Genomic DNA, 27541 nt, shown 5'->3' on the forward strand with positions numbered 1-27541 from the left:
AGGCCTGCCAGTTCTTCTAAGAACTCCTTCCAAGGAAACAACTGCTCTTTTCAGAGCAAATTCACATGGTGTAAACCGTAAAAACATTACCACTCTCACCATGAAAACTATCAAACAACTTCTTATTCTATAGTTAATAAATACAGTTAATAAAAGTCATTAATGCAGTGAGTAGTTGAGACCCCAACACAGATCCTTGCAAGGCACCACTAGTCACATGCTGTCAATTAGATCACCTGCTCATTATCCCTACTCTCTGTCTCCTGTCCCTCAGCCAGTTTCCTAAGCAGCTCAATAATTTGCCTTCAATTCCATGAGTTTCAACTTTAGCCAATAGTCTTTTTTGAGGGACTTTATCATATGCCTTCTTGAAGTTTATATAAATAACATCCATAGACATTCCCCTGTCCACTATAGTCACCTCTCCAAAAATTCAGTCAGGTTCCACAAGTATGACATTCCCTTTACAAATCCAAGCTGGCTTTCTCTGATCAGCTGACAATTTCAAAGTGTTCACTCGCCCTATCCTTAATTTAGAATTTAGAACATTACAGCGCAGTACAGGCCCTTCGGCCCTCGATGTTGCGCCGCCCTGTGAAACCATCTGACCTACACTATTCCATTTTCATCCATGTGTCTATCCAATGTCCACTTAAATGCCCTTAAAGTTGGCGAATCTACTACTGCTGCAGGCAGGGCGTTCCACGCCCTTACTACTCTCTGAGTAAAGAAACTACCTCTCACATCTGTCCGATATCTATCACCCCTCAACTTGAAGCTATGTCCCCTCGTGTTTGCCATCACCATCCGAGGAAAAAGACGCTCACTATCCACCCTATCTAACCCTCTGATTATCTTATATGTCTCTATTAAGTCACCTCTCCTCCTCCTTCTCTCCAACGAAAACAACCTCAAGTCCCTCAGCCTTTCCTCGTAAGACCTTCCCTCCATACCAGGCAACATCCTAGTAAATCTCCTCTGCACCCTTTCCATAGCTTCCACATCCTTCCTATAATGCGGTGACCAGAACTGCACGCAATACTCCAGGTGCGGTCTCACCAGAGTTTTGTACAGCTGCAGCATGACCTCGTGGCTCCGAAACTCGACCCCCCTACTAATAAAAGCTAACACACCATATGCCTTCTTAACAGCCCTATTAACCTGGTTAGCAACCTTCAGGGATTTATGCACCTGGACACCAAGATCTCTCTGTTCATCTACAGTACCAAGAATCCTCCCATTAGCCCAGTACTCTGCATTCCTGTTACTCCTTCCAAAGTGAATCACCTCACACTTTTCCGCATTAAACTCCATTTGCCATCTCTCAGCCCAGCTCTGCAGCCTATCTATGTCTCTCTGTACCCGACAACATCCTTCGGCACTATCCACAACTCCACCGACCTTAGTGTCATCTGCAAATTTACTAACCCACCCTTCTACACCCTCTTCCAGGTCATTTATAAAAATGACAAACAGCAGTGGCCCTAAAACAGATCCTTGCGGTACACCACTAGTAACTAAACTCCAGGATGAACATTTGCCATCAACCACCACCCTCTGTCTTCTTTCAGCTAGCCAATTTCTGATCCAAAGCTCTAAATCACCTTCAACCCCATACTTGCGTATTTTCTGCAATAGCCTACCGTGGGGAACCTTATCAAACGCCTTACTGAAATCCATATACACCACATCCACTGCTTTACCCTCATCCACCTGTTTGGTCACCTTCTCGAAAAACTCAATAAGGTTTGTGAGGCACGACCTACCCGTCACAAAACCGTGCTGACTATCTCTAATGTACTTATTCTTTTCAAGATGATTATAAATCCTGTCTCTTATAACCTTTTCCAACATTTTACCCACAACCGAAGTAAGGCTCACAGGTCTATAATTACCAGGGCTGTCTCTACTCCCCTTCTTGAACAAGGGGACAACATTTGCAATCCTCCAGTCTTCCGGCACTATTCCTGTCGACAATGACGACATAAAGATCAAGGACAAAGGCTCTGCAATCTCCTCCCTGGCTTCCCAGAGAATCCTAGGATAAATCCCATCTGGCCCAGGGGACTTATCTATTTTCACACTTTCCAAAATGGCTAACACCTCCTCCTTGTGAACCTCAATCCCATCTAGCCTCGTAGCCTGAATCTCAGTATTCTCAACAACATTTTATTTCTCTACTGTAAATACTGACGCAAAATATTCATTTAACACTTCCCCTATCTCCTCTGATTCCACACACAACTTCCCACTACTATCCTTGATTGGCCCTAATCTAACTCTAGTCATTCTTTTATTCCTGATATACCTATAGAAAGCCTTAGGGTTTTCCCTGATCCGATCCACCAATGACTTCTCGTGTCCTCTCCTTGCTCTTCTTAGCTCTCCCTTTAGATCCTTCCTGGCTAGCTTGTAGCATTATAGACTCTAGTAATTTTCTGACAACAGATGTTAGGCTAACTGGTCGATAATTCCCTGGTTTCCCTCTCTCACCTTTCTTAAATAGTGCAGTGACATGTGTAATTTTCCAATCTATAGGAACAGTTCCTGAATTGAGAGAACTTTGGAAGGTTATAATTAGGGTATCAGCAATGTTCTCACATCTTCCTTTAAACCCAGGGATGGAAACCATCTGGTCCTGGGGATTTGTCACTCTTCAGTGTCATTATTTTCTTCATTACTGTTACTTTGATTATGTTAATTTTGATGAATCACCGTCCTTGATTCAAAAGTAGTTCTCTTGGCTGCTCTGACATGCTGACCTCCTCACTGATTCTAAATACTGATGCAAAGTAATTATTTAACATGCCCGCCATTTCTTTATTTTCATTCACAGTATCACTCATCAGTTTTTAAGGGACCCCATTCCTCTTCTGGAGTACCCATTGCAGCAGATTAGTGCAGGCCACCCTCAGCAGCTTAGCTGTTGTTTGCACTCTCCCCTCTCAATCAGAAGGTTGTGGATTCAGCCCATAAACCAGAATAACCCTCCCTTGCAGTGCTGAGGGAGTGCTGTGTTGTTAGTGGTGGCCGTATACTTCAGTTGAAGCATATAAATTGAAGCCCCGTCTACTTGTTGAGGTGGATAGTAAAGATCTCATGGCACTCTCGGAAGAAGAGCAGAGGAGTTTGCCCTGGTGCCCTGGGCAGATATTCATCCCTCAACCAACAAGGCCAAAAACACATCATCTGGTGTTGAAACTCATGAATCAATGAGAACAGTTTCTCTCTATCTACTCTGTCCAGACCTTTCATGATTTTGAACACCTCTGTCAAATCTCCTCTCAACCTTCTCTCTCCTAAGAAAACAGTCCCAACGTCTCTAATCTATCCACGTTACTGAAGTTCCTCAACCTGGAACCATTCTTGTAAATCTTTTATGCATCCTCTCTAATGCCTTCACATCTTTCCTAAACTGCAGTGCCCAGAACTGGACACAATACTCCAGTTGAGGCCAAACCAGTGTTCTATGCAATTTTAACATAACTTCCTTCTTTTTGTACTTTATGCCCCTATTAATGTCACCTAGAATGCTGTATGCTCTATAAACACGCTGCACATTCACATACATACACAACAACCCTAATTTAGACTTTATTACTTTCCCTCTTACTCTGACCCCACCTATTATTTTACTGTTTCCTACTCTAGTGCAATCTGTCTCTCTAAATTCTCTGTGCACCGTGGTGTTCCTCTCTTGTATTACCTCCTGGTTCCCACTCCCCGGCCAAGTTAGTTTAAACCCTCCCCAATAGCATTAGCAAGTCGCCCCGCAAGGAAATTTGTCCCAGCTCTGTTCAGGTGCAACCCGTCCGGCCTGTTCATGTCCCACCTTCTCCAAAACTGGCTCCAGTGTCCCAGCAATCTAAAGCTATCCCTCCTGCACCATCTTTCCAGCCACGCATTCATCTGCACAATCCTCCTATTTTTATACTCACTTATGTGTGGTACTGGGAGTAATCCAGAGATTACTACTTTTGATGTCCTACTTGCTAATTTCTTATCTAGCTCCCTAAATTCTGACTGCAGGACCACATCCCTCTTCCTAGATATGTCATTGGTACCAATGTGGACCATGACTGCTGGCTGTTCACCCTTCCCACCCCCCACCCCCCCCCCCCCCCCCCCGCCTTAAGGCTTTCAAGAGGGAATTGGATTGTTATCTGAAAAGGAAGAATGTGCAGGGTTACTGAGAGAAGGCGGGGGAGTGGCACAAGGTAAATTGCTCTTTCGGAAAGCCAGCGCAGACATGATGGGCTGAATGGCCTCTTCCTGTGCTGTAACAATTCTGTGATTCTGTAATCTTGCTGTGCACCATGATTGCCTAGAAAACATTGACCATATATCAATAGTAATTGATTAGCTGTGAGGTGCTTTGGGGTGTCCAGGGGATAAATCTGAGATCATTTTCCTCATCAACCATTTAGAGTTTTCCCCCTTAACTTGGTGGTTGATCTTCTTAAAGTGAAAGGAAACCCAAGACACGAAATCCCTTACTCACTCACCCTTCTCTGAGTCACAAATGGATTTACCAACTAATTCTACACTTTATCCACACATTTTAATTTTTTGTCACTATGAAGACCCAATAGTTGGATTATTATCCTTGGCATTATTCCGCTCAAAACTTACATGTCCATTGACCTCTGACCAGGCTCCAGGGACCTTGTCGTTGCCTCGGATCCAGTTGTGAATGGCCTCAGCGGGCTGATCCCAGTTAATCTGAACAGCAAAGCAATGATTGAGACAGTTGAGGTGGCTAATCGCCTTCACCCTCTGCCTGCCTCAAACCTTTCACTGATGTTAATCCAGCTCCCTCACGCTGTCACTCAGTAACCCCTCTCCCCCCAGCACCCTGTGTTACTGACCGTATCTCTACTGATGTTAATCCAGCTCCCTCATGCTGTCACTCAGTAACCCCTCTCCCCCCAGCACCCTGTGTTACTGACCGTATCTCTACTGATGTTAATCCAGCTCCCTCATGCTGTCACTCAGTAACCCCTCTCCCCCCAGTGCCCTGTGTTACTGACTGTATCTCTACTGATGCTAATCCAGCTCCCTCACGCTGTCACTCAGTAACCCCTCTCCCCCCAGCACCCTGTGTTACTGACCGTATCTCTACTGATGTTAATCCAGCTTCCTCACGCTGTCACTCAGTAACCCCTCTCCCCCCAGCGCCCTGTGTTACTGACTGTATCTCTACTGATGTTAATCCAGCTCCTTCACGCTGTCACTCAGTAACCCCTCTCCCCCCAGCGCCCTGTGTTACTGACTGTATCTCTACTGATGTTAATCCAGCTCCCTCACACTGTCACTCAGTAACCCCTCTCCCCCCAGCACCATGTTACTGACTGTATCTCTACTGATGTTAATCCTGCTCCCTCACGCTGTAACTCAGTAACCCCTCTCCCCCAGCGCCCTGTGTTACTGACTGTATCTCTACTGATGTTAATCCAGCTCCCTCACACTGTCACTCAGTAACCCCTCTCCCCCCAGCGCCCTGTGTTACTGACTGTATCTCTACTGATGTTAATCCAGCTCCCTCACGCTGTCACTCAGTAACCCCTCTCCCCCCAGCACCATGTTACTGACTGTATCTCTACTGATGTTAATCCTGCTCCCTCACGCTGTCACTCAGTAACCCCTCTCCCCCCAGCACCATGTTACTGACTGTATCTCTACTGACGTTAATCCAGCTCCCTCACGCTGTCACTCAGTAACCCCTCTCCCCCCAGCACCATGTTACTGACTGTATCTCTACTGATGTTAATCCAGTTCCCTCACACTGTCACTCAGTAACCAGTCCCAGCCAGCTTCCTGATGATCATATCAGCACTAACACGGTTATTTCAAATAAAATCTTACAAGGGAAAATAAAATAACTAGATTCTAACAGTTTATGACTGAAAAGGTTTTGATACCTTTGCATTTTCTTTCTTCTGAATTCCCTCGTAAGTGACTCCTTCCATTGGCTGTATGATTCTTGGGGCCTTCCCAGCAGCAATTAATTCTACAGATTCCACCTGTGAACAGGTCAATCATAGGTTAGGTAATGTCCAGGCTATCTGACCCCTCTCTCTGACAACAGCCTGTAACAGTCCAAGGTGTTAGCTATATTTAAAATGAAAACATTAGCTATATCTATCTCAGTGATTAGCTCTCTCTCCCACCTCAGAATGCTGTGAGACTGGAGCACATAATCCAGGCTGACACTCCCAGTGCAGTACTGTAGGAGTGCTGCATTGTTGAAGGTGGCGTCATTTGGATAAAACATTAAACCACAGCCCCCATCTGCCTGCTCAGATGGACGGGAAAGATCCCATTGCATTATTTTGAAGAAGAGCAGGGGAGTTCTCCCTGGTGTCCACAATAAACATCACTAGAACAGATTATCTGGCCATTATCACATTATGGTCATGGGAGCTTAGCTGCTGTGTTTCCTACTTTAGAGTACGCCTCACTCTCAGTTTATCTATCTCTCTTAATCAGTTTCTCAGTCTTATTTTTCTGTCACTCTCTCAGTATATTTTGGATCATGTTGGTCTAACATTGTGAAGAGAGGTTGCACTGTCTGACACAGGGCATCAGATGATGCAGTTTCACATGCGCCGTACCATGCCCTTAATTCCTTCAGGGAAGAGGAATCGTTTGTACAAGGTGTTGATGGTATCATCGGGAAGCACGTCGCACTCCTTCTGCATGAGAATGGGGCCTGTATCCAACCCGTCGTCTGCCCAGAAAATACTGAACCCTCCTTTCTTGTCTCCATGTATCAGGGTCCTGTGGAGAAAAACAAACAAATCAAACATTGTTTCCAGGTGTGTTCGATCGGGAAAGTCCCCAGTCTCATCCAGTCAATGCCGAGATGGCTGGGTTGAGCCAGGGTGACAGCAGGGATACTACATTTGAGTTTGTGCCTATGGGTTCTGGAAAGAAAATCCTCCAGAGCTCCCACTCCTGATTGCTATCCAGTAATCCCTGTGAAAACACATGTGTGTCAGTGTGAGAGAGTCTGAATGCAAGTTGGGGATTGTTCTCCTTAGAGGAGAGCAGGTTAAGGGGAGATTTAATTGAGCTGTTCAAAATCATGAAGGGTTTTGATAGGGTAAATAAGGAGAAACTGTTTGCACTGGCAGGAGGGTCAGTAACTAGAGGGCACAGATTTAAGATAACAGGCAAAAGAGCTAGAGGGGAGATAAGGAGAATTTTTTTAATGTAGTGAGTTGTTGTGATCTGGAACTGAAAGGGCAGTGGAAGTAGATTCAATAGTAACTTTCACAAGGGAATTTGATAAATATTTAATGGGGAAAACATTTCAGGGCTATGGGGGAAGAGCAGGGGGGAGGGGGGCTAATTGGATAACTCTTTCACAGACACGATAGGCCAAAGGGCCTATTTCTGTGTTAGCTGATTTCAAACATTTATCCAATTCCCTTTTGAAAGTTACTATTGAATCTGCTTCCATCGCCCTTTCAGGCAGCGCGTTCCAGATCACAACAACTCACTGCGTAGAATAAATATTCTCTTCCCCTCCTCCCCGCAGGTTCTTTTCCAAAATACCTTAAATCTGTGCCCTCTGGTTATTGGTGGGTTTCGGTAATTTGCTTCCTTCCAGTGGAAACAGTTTGTACTCTATCAAAACTCCACATCATTTCGAACAATAATACTGAATTCTCGCTTGACCTTCCCTGCTCTCAGGAGAACAATCCCAGCTTCTCCAGTCTCTCCACATAACTGAAGTCCCTCATCCCTCACCCCTGGTATCATCGTGGTAAATCTCCTTTGCACTCTCTCCCAGGCTTTGACATCCTTTCTAAATTGTGGTGCCCAGAATTGGACACAATACTCCAGCTATGGTTTCAATCAATATTCCTTCAAAGCTACACTGCCTCAAAGCAGCCGGAAAGCCCCCACACAGGCCCCGCACAAGTCGGCCTCTTTAAATGTGCAAATAAAATTTACTTCATACTTAAACAAACTGTTTCCCCACGCCCCCCCCAGCCCCCCACCCCCCCCACAAAGAAAACATCATAGGGAACGTTGGTCTAAGGTGTGATTGATAAAAATAATTTTTTGGTGTCCTCTTACCAGTTGATAGCTGAGGCTCCCCTGTGCTTTGGCAGCAGGGACGGATGGTAAATGATGGACCCATGCTTGGGGAAGTCAATCACTTCCATTGGAATGAACTGGGAGCAGAAAGGCAGCACGTTCAGCTCAGCTCCGAGGCGCGAGTACTCGCTCACCACCTCAGGAATCGCCTTCCCTTTCACCCTCCAACGTGAGTACTTGAACACGCGAGTGCCGTCCTTTGCACCTTCTGCAGCTGATGGGGCAAATGTTGCAGAGGTTATTCAAAGCCAGGCCAGCATTTATTCCCCATCCCTAATTGCCCTTGAGAAGGTGGTGGTGAGCTGCCTTCTTGAACCGCTGCAATCCGTGTGGGGTAGGTACACCCACAGTGCTGTTAGGAAGGGAGTTCCAGAATTTTGACCCAGCGACAGTGAAGAAATGGGGATATAGTTCCAAGTCAGGATGGGGTGTGGCTTGGAGGGGAATTTGCAGATAGTGGTGTTCCCATGCATCTGCTGCCCTTGTCCTTCTAGTTGGTAGAGGTCGCGGGTTTGGAAGGTGCTGTCTAAGGAGCCTTGGTGCATTGCTGCAGTGCATCTTGTAGATGGTACACACTGCTGCTACTGTGCGATGGTGGTGGAGGGAGTGAATGTTTGTAGATGGGGTGCCAATCAAGCGGGCTGCTTTGTCCTGGATAGTGTCGAGCTTCTTGAGTGTTGTTGGAGCTGCACCCATCCAGTCAAGTGGAGAGTATTCCATCACACTCCTGACTTGTGCCTTGAAGATGGTGGACAGGCTTTGGGGAGTCAGGAGGTGAGTTACTCGCCTCAGGATTCCTAGCCTCTGACCTGCTCTTGTAGCCACGGTATTCATATGGCTACTCCTATTTAGTTTCTGGTCAATGGTAGCCCCTAGGATGTTGATAGGATGTTGATCTTGTTGTGGGCCAGTTGTTTTTCAGACTCAATCCATTGTGTGATGGAGCTGAAGTGCTCTGTGCCCCACATGGAACTGACAATTCTGCTAAGTATTCACCCAGAGGATGCCAAAGCATTGGGGGACAACACCCACGGATCAAGGACAAGTTGGAACTAATTATGAGCAGCCTCCAATCACTTTCCTACAGGGTGTGTTTTGTGGTTATGTAGCTGATAAAGATGCAGCATCTGCTCACAGCAGTGGGAAATTAAAGGTGAGAAACTGTTGCCCCTTTCGGATTCAAATGGAATACGATATCCACTTCCACAGCATTAAGTCTGTTGTCAAGAAAACTCCATATGCCAAATGAGAGATCTTAATTTTATTGGTTGGAAACTTACATTAGACTTTTAATGGAAAAAATCCGACAAGTTAACTTTTAAAAACTAGCAGCCAAAATGGCCACTGAAATATCAGGAGATTGAACTGGAGACAAAACTCAAACAAGAAACCCAGCTGAACAATGCTTTGGCTGAGCAGATTATGCAGATCATCCTCATTAGCAAGAAAGTCAGAGCTATTTTGAGACATTCTTAAGTGGAGACGTGCCTCCAGGAGGTAAACACTGACAACCCCGCTAAAGAAAGGTTTTGGTTTTAGACTTTGGACCTCTTAAAAAAAAAGGGATTGAGAGAACCATGTGACCATCTGTCCATCTCTGAAAAACTGGGAGTTTTGTTACACTCACAGAAGACAAGCAGTAACTGTGTGTAGCAGCAGAGGAGGCTATGTGCTTCCCTTTCTCTCTCTCTCTCTCCAGAAAACATCAAGTTTGAAAACCATCTGCGACTGTGGACCCTCCAAGTCTACCGACTGCTACAGCCAGAGACCAGGGGAAGAGAACCACCTACCAGTCTGCCTTCAAGAAAACCCTGAGCAAAGCAGGCCAACCACAAAGTGCACTTTGACCAGCCACGGACTTCAAGAACACAGCTTCAGCCGGAGGACTACCGGATCATCCGCTTCACAGACTATGTATTTAAGTTCCATTTATTCTGGACTTTAATCCAACTACAAATTTATTTTTCCCTCTGTCATCTATTTTGTGTCTGTGATTCTCGTGTGAATGTGCATGTGAATGTGTAGTGTATTTTTTATTATTTTAAATTGGGATTAGATTGTTAAGTATAATAAGTTTACCTCTTTCTTGTTTAAACTCAAGAAAACCTGTCTGATTGGTTCTTTCACAATCACAGTAAAGGGAAAAGGTAAAACACTCACAGAGGTGGTAAGCACAATCACTGTTTAAAAGGAATAAACCCTGTTGCGGTCAAATAAGAAGAAGGGGCAAGAGGGGAGGCTGAGATCCCCCTCCTCACTTGGCTGTAACACTGTATTAAGGGAGAATACTGTGGAGAGAATTTTCAGTATATTTTCTCTTTATCGCTACACCCACCGACACCATTTCCCCACCCCCACCCCTCCCCCACTCGGTCCACCCGTCCAATCATCTACCATTTCAGGCAGAAGAATTCAGCATCATCCTGTCTTGTTTCTGTTAATTGGCTGCAACGTTACCAACATTGTAACAGTGATTACACTTCAAAAAGTACTTGGCTATGAAGTGCTTTGGGACACCCTGAGGTCGTGACAGGTGCTGCATAGAAAGAAGTTCCTTCTTTCATTGCGATAGGATTGGGGGGAATCAGTGACACTCCTGCCCCCAGCCAAGGTCAGAACAGGGTAGAGATTCCCTCAGCTCCATTTCATGCAGAAACCTGACATGTACCATCCCACATCTGGCTGAACTTAAACCAAGGTACAGGTATGAAAGGCAATGTACCAACCTCCCTGTACCACTCACTGCCCTGGCACTCTCAGCCTTGCCACCATCGCACACATCTTATTACAGGTTTAATGTTTGGGTAATTTACTTCTTAAAGTTCATTGTGCACTGTACCAAGCAAGAGTCCGTGCCCACCCCAAGAGACTGTACTGGCAAAGGAACTGTACCCACTCAGAAACCATACCCACCAAGAAACCATACCCACTGAGAGATTGCACCCACCGAGAGACCATACCCACCGAGAGATTGCACCCACCGAGAGACCATACCCACCGAGAGGATCTTCTTTGCCATCTTTGTCTGGGATTGTGAATATTCCTACAATCTCATGTCCTGCCTTCTTGAGTTCCTTGTACACCTCTTGGCCGAAAAGGCTCTGTCCAATCACAGCGATCTTCATCCTTCTTCAGCAGCAAGCACAGACCTGCTGAAACTGACATAAACCAAACATGTGATACTCCAACAGCAAGATAACAAGGGAACACTTCCACCCCAGGTTTGAATCTGGTGAGGATCCTCACCTGTCAAATATCTCTTTATGTGGCTCGGTGTAATTTTTTTTGATTACCGCTTCTGTGAAGTGCTTTGCGACATTTCTAACTGTTAAAGGCACTATATAAATACAAGTTATTGTTGTTCCTTCTAAGCTTCGAATATGCTAAACTTTGCAACTTTTCTTGTGCTGGAATGATAATCAATTTACGTTTTCTTTCTGACAAGTGGTATAGAATATAAAAGTCTCACTGTAATGGTGTTGCAGTAATAAGGCTCCTGAGCACGATATGTAGTTTCGGGTTCCATATTTTAGAAGGATGTTGAGGAAAATGTAAAATGCAGATTCACCAGGACGCTGCTTGGTATGAGGAAACACAAAGTAAAATGTGAAAAATTGGGGCTGTTTTCATTAAGACAGAAGACATCACAGGGTAATTGGATAGAGGTGTTTTGCAGGAATGTCATTGGGAGAAATACGTTTTTAAGGAGCGCCTTAAAGGGACAGAAGCAACAAAATTTAGATAGGGAATTCCAGAGCTACCAGAATAAAAGCATATTCTATTGTTATGAAAGTGCTTCCATTTTTTAACTTTTTTGAGGACTCGTGTTTTAGAATTGTGGAGATGGATTCATTGGAGGACTGAAGTGATTCCATTGATGCTGGACTTTTTTTTTTAAAAAAGGGCCACTGGAAGGACTCTGATTAAAAGCAACATTTACGGGATATCGCATGTCTTCAGCTAAGAAAACAACAGGTGCCTCAGACTATGGAAGTTGTTTACAAGAGAAGTGAATGTCAAGATTTATGGTGCTCAAGAGTGGGTTTCATTTTTGAGTACTGTTTTGAGTCGGTTGAGTTGGTAGCCTGCTGAAAGAAACACCCAGCTCATCTTTTCTCCACCTCAAGTATGTAACGCCTGTTGCCACATTTCTCCTGAGAAGCTTTTGGAAGACTCCCTCTTGACAACTCCTGAATGAACTGCTTCTGAAAAGATTCCAGTGACCCGTCTACGTGGACTTAGACACCAGACTGTATGGCATCTGGAACAGGACATATCTTATCCTTTTTCTTCAAGAATTGACAAGTATTTTGGCCAAAGCATCTTTGCAGGTGTGTGTGTGTGTGTGTGTGTGTGTATCTGTGTCAGTGTGTGGGTGTTGTGTATTTAGCAGGGAATATATATATTTGCTGTCATATTTCAAACTGCGTGTTAAAGCTTTGCATCTTTATTGACGATGTCTTGCTTCACAATGAATTAATACTTTCGTTGTTTATTAAAGAAACCTGGTTGGTGGATATTATTCTGAAACTAAAATAGATAGAGAATATAATTGGCCACATCGGTAATTGGGTACACATTTAAATATCTGTTGTGATCTGTGGAGAAGTAGGATGAGAGAAAGATAGTGCACTCCTCCCGCCTTGGTCGTAACACTATTCAGTGATTGAGGGGTCTAGACAAGAGGATGTAGGTAAGATTAAATGCAAAAGACTTAAGACAGAGAGCCAGGGAAACATTTTTACACAGTGAATTGTGTGGCTATGAAACTAATGATTGAGGCAAAGCAACATCAACGTTTAGGTACATGTTAGAGAGTGTTTGAAGGAAACATGGGCAGGGGTGAGATTAGTCCAATTCCAGCAGAAAGATTTTATGAGTTCCCACATAATGGGGGCATGGGCATGGAAAAGCTGGGGTCTACTCACCACATGCTGCTAGATGACAACCCAGAATTGCAGGAAGGAATTGCAGTCTCCATTTGCCCAGACTGTCCATAGTGAGATTCAAACCCAGTACCTTTTAACTCAAAGGCAAGAATCCTACCAGTGTGACAATGATGCAGTCTCCTGAACCTACTTGTTACTTACTCAAATACTGACTCAAAGGCCTTCACATATTAAATCTATCTTATCCTTCTCTATTCCAGTGAAAAGACCCCCAATTTTTTCCTTATAACTGGGATCCCTCATTGTTGGGAATGACATCGGAACAAATTAATTAAACAAAGAAAACCAACACTTCAGTTAAGCTTTCCAAATAGAAACATAGAAAATAAGAGCAGGAGTAGGCCATTCGGCCCTTCGAGCCTGCTCCACCATTCATTATGATCATGGCTGATCATCCAACTCAGTAACCTGTTCCTGCTTTCCCCCCATATCCTTTGATCCCTTTCGACCCAAGAGCTATATCTAACTCCTCTTGAAAACATACAATGTTTTGGCCTCAACGGCTTTCTGGGGTAGCGAATTCCACAGGCTCACCACTCTCTGGGTGAAGAAATTTCTCCTCATCTCAGTCCTGAAAGGTTTACCCCGTATCCTTAGACTATGACCCCTGGTTCTGAACTCCTCCACCATCGGGAACATCCTTCCTGCATCTACCCTGTCAAGTCCTGTTAGAATTTTATAGTTTTCTATGAGATCCCCCCTCACTCTTCTGAACTCCAGCGAATATAATCCTAACCGACTCAATCTCTCCTCATACATCAGTCCCACCATCCCAGGAATCAGTCTGGTAAACCTTCGCTGCACTCCCTCTATAGCAAGAACATCCTTCCTCAGATAAGGAGACCAAAATTGCACACAGTTGTAAAATTGTCAAAGTTTCACAATCTGGACATTAGGTAGTTTTTAATAATTAATTCATGGGATGTGGGCATTGCTGGTCAGGCTGACATTTATTGCCCATCCTTAATTGTCCTTGAGAAGGGGGTGGTGAGACACTTCTTGAACCTCTGCAGTCCACAAATCATAGAATGATTAATTCCAGAAGGAGATAATTCAGCCCATCGTGTCCGTGCTGGCTGTCTGCAAGAACAACTCAGCTAGTCCCACTCCCCCGCCTTTTACACGTTGCCCTACAATTTTTTCTCTTCAGATAATTATTCAATTCCCTTTTGAAAGCCACGATTGAATCTGCCTCCAACGCACTCTCAGGCAGTGCATTCCAGATCCTAAACACACGCTGCGTAAAAACATTTTTTCCTCATGTCACCATTACTTCTTTTGTCAATCACTTTAAATCAGTGTCCTCTGGTTCTTGACCCTTCCTCCAATAGGAACAGTTTCTCCCTATCTACTCTGTCCAGACCCCTTATGATTTTGAAAACCTTTTTTTCTGATTTGTTCATGGGATGTGGGCATCGCTGGCTAGGTCAGCATTTATTACCCAGCCTTAATGCCCTTGAGAAGGTGGTGGTGAGCTGCCTTCTTGAACCGCTGCAGTCCATGTGGGGTAGGTATACCCACAGTGCTGTTAGGAAGGGAGTTCCAGAATTTTGACCCAGCGACAGTGAAGGAATGGGGATATAGTTCCAAGTCAGGATGGTGTGTGACTTGGAGGGAAACTTGCAGGTGGTGGTGTTCCCATGCATCTGCTGCCCTTGTCCTTCTAGATGGTAGAGGTGGCGGGTTTGGAAGGTACTATCGAAAGAGCCTTGGTGAGTTGCTGCAGTGCATCTTGTAGATGGTACACACTGCTGCTACTGTGCGATGGTGGTGAAGGGAGTGAATGTTGAAGGTGATGGATGGGGTGCCAATCAAGCTGGCTGCTTTGTCCTGGATGGTGTCGAGCTTCTTGAGTGTTGTTGGAGTTGCACCCATCCAGGCAAGTGGAGATTATTTCATCACACTCCTGACTTGTGCCTTGTAGATGGTGGACAGGCTTTGGGGAGTCAGGAGGTGAGTTACTCGCCACAGGATTCCGAGCCTCTGACCTGCTCTTGTAGCCACAGTATTTATATGGCTACTCCAGTTCAGTTTCTGGTCAATGGTAACTCCCAGGATGTTGATAGTTGGGGATTCAGCGATAATAATGCCGTTGAATGTCAAGGGGAGATGGTTAGATTCTCTCTTGTTTGAGATGGCCATTGCCTGGCACTTGTGTGGCGCAAATATTACTTGCCACTTATCAGCCCAAGCCTGGATATTGTCCAGGTCTTGCTGCATCTGGACACTGGCTGCTTCAGTATCTGAGGAATTATGAATGGTGCAGAACATTGTGCAATCATCAAATCTCTTCTCAATCTTTTCTGCTCTAAGGAGAACAATCCCAGTTTCTCTAATCTATCTATGTAACTGAAGTTCCTTGTCCCTGCAACCATGCTCATGAATCTTTTCTGCATCCTCTCTAATGCCTTCACAACCTTCCTAAAGTGTGGTTCCCAGAATTGGACACAATACTCCAGTTGAGGCTGAAACAGAGATCTAGAAAGGTTCACCATAACTGCCTTACTTTTGTACTCAATGCCTCTCTTATTATAAAGCCCAGGTTTCTGTATGCCTTATTAACCACTTTCTCAACCTGTCCTGTCACCTTCAATGATTTGTGCACATATACACCCAGGTCCCTCTGCTCCTGCACCCCCTTAAGAACTGTATCCTTTATTTTATATTGTCTCTCTTTGTCCTTCCTACCAAAATCTATCACTTCACACTTCTCTGCATTAAATTTCATCTGCCACTTGTCTGCCCATTCCACCAGCCTGTCCATGACCTCTTGAAGATTATCACTATCCTCCTCACAGCTCACAATACTTCCAAGTTTTCTGTCATTCGTAAATTTGAAATTCTGCCCTGCATATCCAAGTCTAGGTCATTAATAAAGATCAAGTAAAGCAGTGGTCCTAATACCGGCCCCGAGGAACCCTTCCTCCTGTCCAAAAAAACTGTTCACCACAACTCTCTGTTTCCTGTCACTCAGCCAACTTCATATCCATGCTGCCACTGTCCCTTTTCATAGAGTCATATACGGCATAGAAGGAGGCCATTTGGCCCATTGAGTCCCTGCTGGCTCATCATGGAGCAATCCAGTCAGTCCCACTCCCTTCCTTGATCTCCGTAGCCCTGTAAGTTTATTTGCTTAAGAACCCGTCCAATTTCCTTTTGAAATCATTGATTGTCTCCACTTCCACCACCTTCATGGACGACATGGGCTTCAAATTTACTGACAAGCCTGTCTCGTGGCACTTTATCAAAGGAACATGGGAACTTCGGAACTCGGAGCAGGAATAGGCCATTCAGTCCCTCGAGCCTGCTCCACCATTCAACTTGATCATGGCTGATCTTCTACTTCAACACCATTTTCCCTTGTTATCTTTAATAATTGGGAACCTATTGAACTCTGTCTTGAACATACTCAATGACTGAGCCTCCACTGCCCTCTGATATAGAAAATTCCAAAGATTCACCACCCTCTGAATGTAAAAATTCTCCTCATCTCAGTCTTACATGACTTACCTCTTATTCTGAGACTGGGTCCCCTGGTTCTACACTCCCAGACAGGGGAAACATCCTTCCTGCATCTACCCTATCACGCCCTGTAAGAATTTTGCATGTTACAATGAGATCACCTCTCACTCTTCTAAACTCTGGAGAATATAGGCCTAGTCTCCTCAATCTCTCCTCATAGAACAATCCCACCATCCCAGGGATCAGTCTGGTGAATCTCCATTTCACCCCCTCTCTGTGGCAAGTATATTGTTGCTTAGGTAAGGAGACCAAAACTGTACACAATACTCCAGGTGCTGTCTCACCAAGGCTTTATACAATTGCAGAAAGACTTCTTTACTCCTGTACTCAAATCCTCTTGCAATAAAGGCCTACATACCATTTGCCTTCCTAACTGCTTGCTGCACTTGCATGTTAGCTTTCAGTGACTTATGAACAAGGACACCCAGGTCCCTTTGGACATCAACACTTCCTAACTTCTCACCATTTAAGAAATACTCTGCATTTCTGTTTTTCCTACCAAAGTGGAGAACTTCACATTTTTCCACATTATATTCCATCTGCCATAACTGTCTACATCATTATTAAGGCCACAACTTTGAGTACTGCGTGCAGTTCTGGTCACCTCATTACAGAAAGGATGTAATTGCACTAGAGAGGGACAGAGGAGATTTACGAGGATGTTGCCAGGACTGGAAAAATGCAGCAATGAGGAAAGATTGGATAGGCTGGGGTTGTTCTCCTTGGAACAGAGAAGGTTGGGGGGAGATCTGATTGAAATGTACAAAATCGTGAGGGCCTCGATAGAGTGGATGTGAAGGGCCTATTTACCTTAGCAGAGATGTCACTGACTAGGAGCCACAGATTTAAAGTGATTGGTAGAAAGATTAGAGGGGAGATGAGGAAATGTATTTTTCACCCAGAGGGTGGTGATGGTCTGGAACTCACTGCCTGAAAGGATAGTTGAGGCAGAGACCCTCAACTCATTTAAAAGGAGTCTGGATATGCACCTCAAGTGCCTTAATCTGCAGGACTACGGACCAAATGCTGGAAGGTGGGATTAGAATAGGTGGATCATTTTTCGGCCAGTACAGGCACGATGGGCCAAGTGGTCTCTCTGTGTGTTGTAAACTTTCTATGATTCTATGTTCTTAGCCACTCGCTTAGCCTGTCTAAATCCCCTTGAAGCCTCATCGCATCCTCCTCACAACTCACATTCCCACCTTGTTTTGTGTCATTAACAAACATGGAAATATTACACAGTTCCGAAGAAGGGTCACTGACCTGAAACGTTAACTCTGCTTCTCTTTCCACAGATGCTGCCAGACCTGCTGAGTGGTTCCAGCATTTCTTGTTTTTGTTTCAGATTTCCAGCATCCGCAGTATTTTGCTTTCGCCAGAGCTGGCGGGCAGCCATAAAGACAGGGCTAAATTGTGGCGAGTCGAAGAGACTTAGTAGTTGGCAGGAAAAAAGACAGAGGCGCAAGGGGAGAGCCAACTGTGCAACAGCCCCAACAAACAAATTTCTCTGCAGCACCTGTGGAAGAGCCTGTCACTCCAGAATTGGCCTTTATAGCCACTCCAGGCGCTGCTTCACAAACCACTGACCACCTCCAGGCGCGTATCCATTGTCTCTCGAGATAAGGAGGCCCAAAAGAAAGAAAGAAGAAAGAAAAGGCCTACATACCATTTGCCTTCCTAACTGCTTGCTGCACTTGCATGTTAGCTTTCAGTGACTTATGAACAAGGACACCCAGGTCCCTTTGGACATCAACACTTCCTAACTTCTCACCATTTAAGAAATACTCTGCATTTCTGTTTTTCCTACCAAAGTGGAGAACTTCACATTTTTCCACATTATATTCCATCTGCCATAACTGTCTACATCATTATTAAGGCCACAACTTTGAGTACTGCGTGCAGTTCTGGTCACCTCATTACAGAAAGGATGTAATTGCACTAGAGAGGGACAGAGGAGATTTACGAGGATGTTGCCAGGACTGGAAAAATGCAGCAATGAGGAAAGATTGGATAGGCTGGGGTTGTTCTCCTTGGAACAGAGAAGGTTGGGGGGAGATCTGATTGAAATGTACAAAATCGTGAGGGCCTCGATAGAGTGGATGTGAAGGGCCTATTTACCTTAGCAGAGATGTCACTGACTAGGAGCCACAGATTTAAAGTGATTGGTAGAAAGATTAGAGGGGAGATGAGGAAATGTATTTTTCACCCAGAGGGTGGTGATGGTCTGGAACTCACTGCCTGAAAGGATAGTTGAGGCAGAGACCCTCAACTCATTTAAAAGGAGTCTGGATATGCACCTCAAGTGCCTTAATCTGCAGGACTACGGACCAAATGCTGGAAGGTGGGATTAGAATAGGTGGATCATTTTTCGGCCAGTACAGGCACGATGGGCCAAGTGGTCTCTCTGTGTGTTGTAAACTTTCTATGATTCTATGTTCTTAGCCACTCGCTTAGCCTGTCTAAATCCCCTTGAAGCCTCATCGCATCCTCCTCACAACTCACATTCCCACCTTGTTTTGTGTCATTAACAAACATGGAAATATTACACAGTTCCGAAGAAGGGTCACTGACCTGAAACGTTAACTCTGCTTCTCTTTCCACAGATGCTGCCAGACCTGCTGAGTGGTTCCAGCATTTCTTGTTTTTGTTTCAGATTTCCAGCATCCGCAGTATTTTGCTTTTATTTATGGAAATATTACATTTGGTTCCCACATCTAAATCATTGATATTGCATCCTCCTCACAACTCACATTCCCACCTTGTTTTGTGTCATTAACAAACATGGAAATATTACACAGTTCCGAAGAAGGGTCACTGACCTGAAACGTTAACTCTGCTTCTCTTTCCACAGATGCTGCCAGACCTGCTGAGTGGTTCCAGCATTTCTTGTTTTTGTTTCAGATTTCCAGCATCCGCAGTATTTTGCTTTTATTTATGGAAATATTACATTTGGTTCCCACATCTAAATCATTGATATTGATTGTGAATAGCTGGGGCCCAAGCACTGATCTGTGCGGTGCCCCACTAGTAACCCGAGAATGCCAACCTGAGAATGACCTGTTTATTCCTACTCTCTATTTTCTATCTGTTAATCAATTCTCAATCCATGCCAGTATATTACCCCAATCCCATGTGCTCTGATTTTGTTTATTAATCTCCTGTGTGGGACCTTATCGAAAGTCTTCTGAAAATCCAAACACATCACATCCACTAGTTCTCCCTTATCTATTTTGCTAGTTTCATCCTCAAAGAAACTCCAGCAAGTTTATCAAATGCCTTTTGAAAGTCCTTGTACATCACATAACCACATTAACCTCATGGTGTGTGACTTGGAGGGGATCTTGCAGGTGGTGGTGTTCCCATGTATTTGCTGCCCTTGTCCTTCTAGTTGGTAGAGGTCGCGGGTTTGGAAGGTGCTGTCTGAGGAGCCTTGGTGAGTTGCTACAGTGCATCTTGTAGATGGTACACACTGCTGCCACTGTGCGTCGGTGGTGGAGGGAGTGAATGTTTGTAGATGGCGTGCCAATCAAGCGGGCTGCTTTGTCCTGGATGGTGTCCAGCTTCTTGAGTGTTGTTGGAACTGCACCCATCCAGGCAAGTGGAGAGTATTCCATCACACTCCTGACTTGTACATGGTGGACAGGCTTTGGGGAGTCAGTTCACATAAACCGATGTTGCTGCTTCCTAAACTGCTGTGAAAAGGGGCATCTCCTCAGTGTCAGGTTAGGTCATTTGCCCAATCAGATCCACGCATTACACAAGCCTCCGATTGCAGTATTTGTCAAGAGTGAAAAATCCCAAACTCTCCTCCAATCATTGACCTTGGATTCACCTCAGTGCGTATGAATCAGATAAATCTGTCGCAATCAGTCACTGTGAAGAGAGCTGCAAATACCCAGAGCTCTTAAACCCAGGACAATCGGAATATTAATATTAATCGCACGTTTTTCGAATGTGTATTCACCAATATTCCCATTCTGGATCCATTCCCTCAAACTTAATTGAAGTTCGAAAGTGACGGATCAGCCACTTCTAACAACCATTTAAAGTTATAAATAGCAACTGATTTTTAATGATTCTAAAAGGAAACATGAACTTCAGCCGAAGTCATAAAATTAACTTGTAAAAAGCCTTTCATATTAACAAACTGAACCTTTGCGAAGTTTGACAACATCAACGGTGCAAAAAAACCCCCCCAGTTTTCAGCAAACAAGTTTCCGAGCATTGAACTCATCCGAGGAGTCACTTCAAGTTGGATTCAGTTTTCAGAGTTTTAACTGGGCAGAAACACCGCGATCAGGAAGCACTTTCTCATTCAATATGAAATGAATAAATTAGTTGCTGAAGTGAATTCCGCTGCTCGCTGACATTTACACAAAGTTGAGATAACAGTTTTGCAAACTCCACGTTACAGACAAGCGCAACAGGCTTCAGTTTCTAGATCTGGGAAATTGACCGCCTTCGCTCTAAATAGAACTAGAGTCCCATGCCAGTATTATTGTTTACACCGAATTAAACTTTGTAGTTTCTTCCTTTCAACTTTCAAAATGTGTAGAGATTTTTTTTTTTCCCTTTTGACTTCAGTTTAAGTTCTAATATTAACTGTCCCGGGACCACTTTGCAAATCCCCATCCTTAAATTTTAAAGTCTAATGTTACCACAAATATATTCGCCTCCCTCACATTCCGATTATTTTATGGCAGCTCCCCGGATCTCTCCACGTTTAAAGATTCAAAATGCAGCTTTAAACAGAAAGAGCCAGAAGAGAATTGCCAATTTTGAAGAAACGGAGAATTAATATTTTCAAAAGGACTTACTGAACAGCCGTGTCCCTCTGAGCGTGTCACACAGAATTACCAGCACTGCAAAAGGGGAGAGAGTCTGAGGCAGACCTGGGGGTTGGAGAAGTCAGGAGGATTGGTTTGGCATTGAACCAGGGGCAATTCTGCAGGACAAAAGGGAAGAGTGAGAATGTTTAAGATTGAACGTCAGTCTGCCAACTAGCTGCTCATGACAGTAACTGACCAGAATATTGTAAAGAATAGATTTCCCCCTGCAGTTCAACATTAAACCTTTTACTTTTCTATTGATTTGATGTGAAATGTACAGTTTTTTTTTATATCTGTGGTTTACAGTTTTTTCTTTCTGTCCTGTTCCTCTTCGAAAGACACTGACTCTTACTGGAGTACAGTTCCTCAATTGCCGAACTCTCTCTGTCTACCTCTGGAGTTTAGAACAATGATCTGAAGGGCTTGACGAGGCTGGAGAGTCCAGAACTGGAGCCACAATCTCAGGATAAGGGCTCGGCCATTTATGACTGAGAGGAGGAGAAGTTTCTTCACTCAGAGGGTTGTGAATTTTTGGAATTCTCCACCCCAGAGAGCTGTGAATGCTCAGTTGATGAGTATATTCCAGGCTGAGATTGATCGAATTTTGGACACTAAGGGAATTAAGAGATAAGGGGGTAGATAGGGCGTGGAAATGGAGATGAGGTCAATGATCAGCCATGATCATATTGAATGGCAGAGCAGGCTTGAGGGGCTGAAGTTATTTTTATTCATTCATGGGTTGTGGGTTTCACTGGCAAGGCCAGCATTAGTTGCTTTTCCTTAATGACCCCTGAACTGAGTAGCTTGCTCAGCTATTTCTGAGGGCAAATATGAATCAAACACATTATTGTGTGTCTGGAGTCACACATAGGCCAGACCAGGTAAAGACAGCAGATTTCCTTCCCTAAAGGACATAGAAACATAGAAAATAGGAGCAGGCCATTCGGCCCTTCGAGCCTGCTCCGCCATTCATTATGATCATGTCTGATCATCCAACTCAGTAACCCATTCCCGTTTTCCCCCCATATCCTTTGATCCCTTTCGCCCCAAGAGATATATCTAACTCCTTCTTGAAAACATACAATGTTTTGGCCTCAACTGCTTTCTGTGGTAGCGAATTCCACAGGCTCACCACTGTCTGGGTGAAGAAATTTCTCCTCATCTCAGTCTTGAAAGGTTTACCCCGTATCCTTAGACTGTGACCCCTGGTTCTGGATTTCCCCACCATCGGGAACATCCTTCCTGCATCTACCCTGTCAAGTCCTGTTAGAATTTTATAGGTTTCTATGAGATCCCCCCTCACTCTTCTGAACTCCAGCGAATATAATCCTAACCGACTCAATCTCTCTTCATACATCAGTCCTGCCATCCCAGGAACCAGTCTGGTAAACCTTCGCTGCACTCCCTCTATAGCAAGAACATCCTTCCTCAGACAAGGAGACCAAAACTGCACACATTAGTGAACCAGATGGATTTTTACAATTGCTGATAGTTTTATGGTACCATTACTGAGATTCAAGTCAGATTTTTAGAAATTAATTGAGTTTAAATTCCATCAGCTATCATGGTGGGATTTAAACCTATGTCCTCAAGGCATTAGGCTAGGTTCTGGATTATTAGTCCAATGACATTACCTCTACACCACCATCTCCCCTTACACCACTTATAGTCCCAGCTCACACATTTACAAAGTCTCTTCACAAACTTCCACATGCTTCAGTTACAGCAAACCACCGACACTGCCATCCTGATCAAACCTTATTTTATTTAACTAATTAAAGTTTATATATATTATCAATTTAGCTTATCATTTTTAACTAATTAGTTAATCTAGTTTCAGTTATATGTAGATTAAATTAAATATTTACTTGTAACACAAACCACTGCACGTATTGGAGGCAAAAAGCAACAGCTCCTTCACCCTCTGTACCTCGTTCCTCCAAATTCCCACTTGTACTAAATTACCAACTTTTATACCCTGTTTACAATGCACTCTGTTCATGAACACTCTGCATCAGCAGATGTTGTTTACTTTTATGCACATTTTCGAGCCACACCCAAGTTACAAGTGTTTACTTGGCCACTACAAAACGCATCTTCCCCTCCCTTCCCCTGTCAGCATTCCGAAGGGATCATTCCCTCTGCGACACCCTGGTCCACTCCTCCATTACCCCCACCACCTCGTCCCCTTCCCACGGCACCTTCCTGCAATCGCAGGAGGTGTAATACCTGCCCATTTACCTCCTCTCTCCTCACTATCCCAGGTCTCAAACACTCCTTTCAGGTGAAGCAGCGATTTACTTGTACTTCTTTCAATGTAGTATACTGTATTCGCTGCTCACAATGTGATCTCCTCTACATTGGTATAGACCAAGCGCAGACTGGGCGACCGCTTTGCAGAACACCTCCACTCAGTCCATAAGCAGGACCCCAAGCTTCCGGTTGCTTGCCATTTCAACACTCCCCCCTGCTCTCATGCTCACATCTCTATCCTGGGATTGCTGCAGTGTTCCAGTGAACATCAATGCAAGCTCGAGGAACAGCATCTCATTTCCTGATTAGGCACACTACAGCCTGCCGGACTGAACATTGAGTTCAATAATTTCAGAGCATGACGGGCCCCCATTTTACTTTTATTTTAAGTTATTTTTTCTTTGTCTTTTTTTCTGTTTATTTTATTTCATTGTAGTTTGTTCAGTTTGCTTACCCACTGTTTTTTTTTCATGTTTGTACTTGTGGCTGTTCAATTTTCAGTCTGAAAACACCCTATCTGTACTAATGCTTTGTCTTTCAACACACAATTAACATATTGTTTGCCTTTGCTCCATGACCTTCTGGTCGGTTATTCACTGTGATGCTGTCCTATCTACACCTTCTCCTTTGTTATCTCTTGCCCCATCCCCGCTTTACTTGCTTAAAACCTTTCACATTTCTAATACTTGCCAGTTCTGAAGAAGGGTCACTGACCTGAAACGTTAACTCTGCTTCTCTCTCCACAGATGCTGCCAGACCTGCTGAGTGATTCCAGCATTTCTTGTTTTTATTTCAGATTTCCAGCATCTGCAGTATTTTGCTTTTATTATACAAGTGTTTACTCAGTTTTCTGCTCACAGTAATTAACCCTATTCAGCCAAACACTTACAGCTGATTGACAGTTAAGTACCATTGGCAAACAATTTCTGTGAAGTGTTGACTAACTTGCAATTTCTTTTAGTTCTTGATTTGTAACTAAATTTCAGTTTGAAATTATTCATCCACAACCTGACAGAGAATTCCACTCTCACCCAAATTCCCAACTTTAACACTCTGCTTATGAGCACTCTGTCCAACCACACTCCAGGAAATATTTCAGAGAAGGGTCACATGATTGTTTCCCACCTTAAAACATTGCAGCTACCCTAAATGGCTTAAAAAGCTGCTGTTTTTACTCGAGTGATGTGCAGGATCTGCAACAGTCTGATAGAGGATTTAAATTAATGAAGAGTTTCGACTGTGCTCATAATGATTGATTATTTCAGTTGGAGGAGTTAGGGATCATGGATATAAGTTACAAAGAAGTACACAACTAGGAGTAGATTTAGGGATGTTCTTATCCCAAAGGATAGGCAACCTGTGGAATAGGTTATATAGTGAGTGGGGGCAGTCAGAGTCAATGGGGGGATAGGGATGAGGGTAAGTGGTTGGGGTGTGCGAATAGGAGGCAGACAGAGGAGCTGTGGGGTTGTTGAGAATAATATTTAAGACATCCTGACTGTCTGCAGCCAGCTCAGTGGACCAACTGGGCTTTTCATCTTTTGTACATTCCTGATTTTCATGCCTAGTTGCGATGTTCCCCTCCTGGGCTGGAATCTCACTCACCTGCAGCACAGGGTTGAAGACTCGTTGCTGCAGTTTCTGTCCTCGCCTCACATTCTCTCAATATTCCAACCCTCTGCTTTAATTCAATGGAGGAATTTTTTTTTACTGAAACTTAACTGACAATTACAACACTCAATCAGACCCTCACCAGCCTGGCAAATTGGGATCACTCTAATTGGCCTCAGTGCCTCAGGGTAGTGTCCTTGTTTGCTGGGAAGCTCGCGTGTCACTGGGTGTTGTGCGGGGAAGAGTGGTCTCAGGATTGACTGTGATCACACCATGGTGGAGTAGCTCTCAGGGGCAGGGGGTGGGTGGGTGGGGGGTCACTGGGGGAAGGAGCTGGGCCCGGCAGGAGTCAGAACCGTCTGGAGAAGAGGAGAAGGAAGTGACTGAAGCAAATTGCCACCTCCCGCCTGTGAATGGGTTTGGTGATTGGACTGAGTTCAACATTGCAGCAGCTCAGTGTGGTTAATGTTCAACACATCTCACTCCTCACACAAGGTCATTGCTCCTCCATACTCCTGGATCAAGATAACCTCCAGCCTATCACAAACAGATTCAACGAGGGTAATTATAGGGCATCAATTGTACAGCAAAATGTTGCCTTGGAAACTAATATTGGTTGAGGTTGAATTGACTCCCTAAGCCCTCTCCTGGTGAATATGGACACAGCCTGGTGTGGGGATTGGCTGGGGATCAATGCCAGTTATAAATTGTTCTCACATGGCCCATGTTCTCACTTGCACAAGAGTAAGACTTACATGAATTGTAAAGGGTCCAGTGGGTAAATGTTTCATCTCTTTGGCTGTAAACAGATCCAAGGAAATTCTGTAAGGATTGTCCCTTTAAGCTGCAGCAGTCCTTTAAATCTTGCAGCATTGCCTCATTTCTCATCCCATGCGATGGTGAGCTCCGGATTACGGGTGTTTTCATTGCTACAAGTTCATGGTCTTTCCACCGATGAGGCTGGTCTTAGAATTACACACAGGTCTGTTGGACATTTGGTTTGTCCACTGCCACCTTAATATACTTAGTTAATCTAGCTTAGAGAGATTACTGAGTCTTCTGTACTTAACCTTAACTCTTTGTTACATTCTAACTATGTACAACTTCACACCAGTCTGTGTGACTCCTCTGAAGCTATGCTGCATCTCCCTCCAGTCTCTCTCACATGTGATCTCTTACATCATCATGGTGGGAGGTATTCCTTACACTGTTTCAACATTAACCCTTTGATCCTTATACTACAACTCCCCCCGAGTCTTTATCCACATATATTTATGTATACATTTACTTGTATTCATACATTCACTTTTTTATTTACAAACTACACCATCTCCCCCCCCCAAGTCTCTGACATCACAGATTCAGTCTGTCAGGAGGCTTCATGATTATCCCTGATTGTGTTATTTTCAGACTTGGAAGATCAGTCGTCTTTCTCTGAACTCTGTTTCTTGACCTGGACCGCCTTCATTGAGGTTTGTAGTATCTGGTGATTTCTGAATTTCACGTTCAACATCTATCTCATCCAAATGTATGACTGATTGACATCTTTGATGAATAGAAATAAGATTACTCCTGTTTCTACTCCTAGTACCTTCTGAAGTATGTAGTAAGATCTCTGTTGATCCTCATCTTTCTGGAGGATTACTCCTTCTCTGCCTTGATCTCGTACCCATACCTCTTGTCCTTCACTCAACTTCAGTAGGTTCCTGGTACAATATTTCCTGTTATAATGATAGGCTTGTTGCTTTCAGTAAGACTTTTCTCTGTTGTGAACTCTCTGATAATCCTGGACTTCTAACCCTGGAAGTAACTTTTTGGGTTGGATGGGAAGTTGTGCTCTAAGCTTCCTTCCTATCAACATTTCTGATGGTGCGAATCCACATCTCATTGGGATAGAACTGTAGTTCAGGATGCCGTATGAAAATCTTGATTTTTCTTGAACAGCGCTTTGATCTTTCTGACTCCTCGCTCAGCTTTTCCATTAGATTGTGGATCCGCAATTGTACAAATCCACAATTTTCAGCAAAGTGCGTGAAGTAGTCAATTGCAAATTGTGGTCCATTATCGGACATTATCTGGTCAGGTATTCCATGTGTTATAAGGTTTTTATTTTTGTACGAAAAAGTTAGAATTCTGTGTGTTTAAAAACAACTGACAAAGGATTTTTCAGTGGACATTGATACCTACAAATAGCTGAAAATGTTGTAATGTTTTGAAAGGAAGTTCAAAACAAAAGCTGAACTTTATGGGAGGTTTGAAAGGAATTGT

General features: G+C 44.0%; 1 protein-coding gene across 4 annotated transcripts in view; it reads right to left on the reverse strand.

The window, feature by feature from the left end:
* Positions 1-27541, reverse strand: part of LOC137380298 (cytosolic 10-formyltetrahydrofolate dehydrogenase-like) — a 292525-nt gene that overhangs the window by 45987 nt on the left and 218997 nt on the right. The window contains exons 1-7 of one of the 4 annotated variants that reach the window (XM_068052204.1): positions 21398-21518; positions 11579-11684; positions 11108-11267; positions 8089-8323; positions 6615-6780; positions 5922-6023; positions 4633-4722 (exon numbers count right to left, since the gene is read on the reverse strand). In XM_068052204.1, the coding sequence (XP_067908305.1) occupies positions 4633-4722; positions 5922-6023; positions 6615-6780; positions 8089-8323; positions 11108-11234 (720 nt within the window). In that variant the 5' untranslated portion in view covers positions 11235-11267; positions 11579-11684; positions 21398-21518. Of the gene's footprint in view, positions 1-4632; positions 4723-5921; positions 6024-6614; positions 6781-8088; positions 8324-11107; positions 11268-11578; positions 11688-21397; positions 21519-27541 lie in introns of those variants that run through there. The other 3 variants (XM_068052203.1, XM_068052205.1, XM_068052206.1) reach the window with 3 other exon arrangements.

Source organism: Heterodontus francisci, chromosome 19, assembly GCF_036365525.1.
Source record: "Heterodontus francisci isolate sHetFra1 chromosome 19, sHetFra1.hap1, whole genome shotgun sequence".
Lineage (NCBI taxonomy): Eukaryota > Metazoa > Chordata > Chondrichthyes > Heterodontiformes > Heterodontidae > Heterodontus > Heterodontus francisci.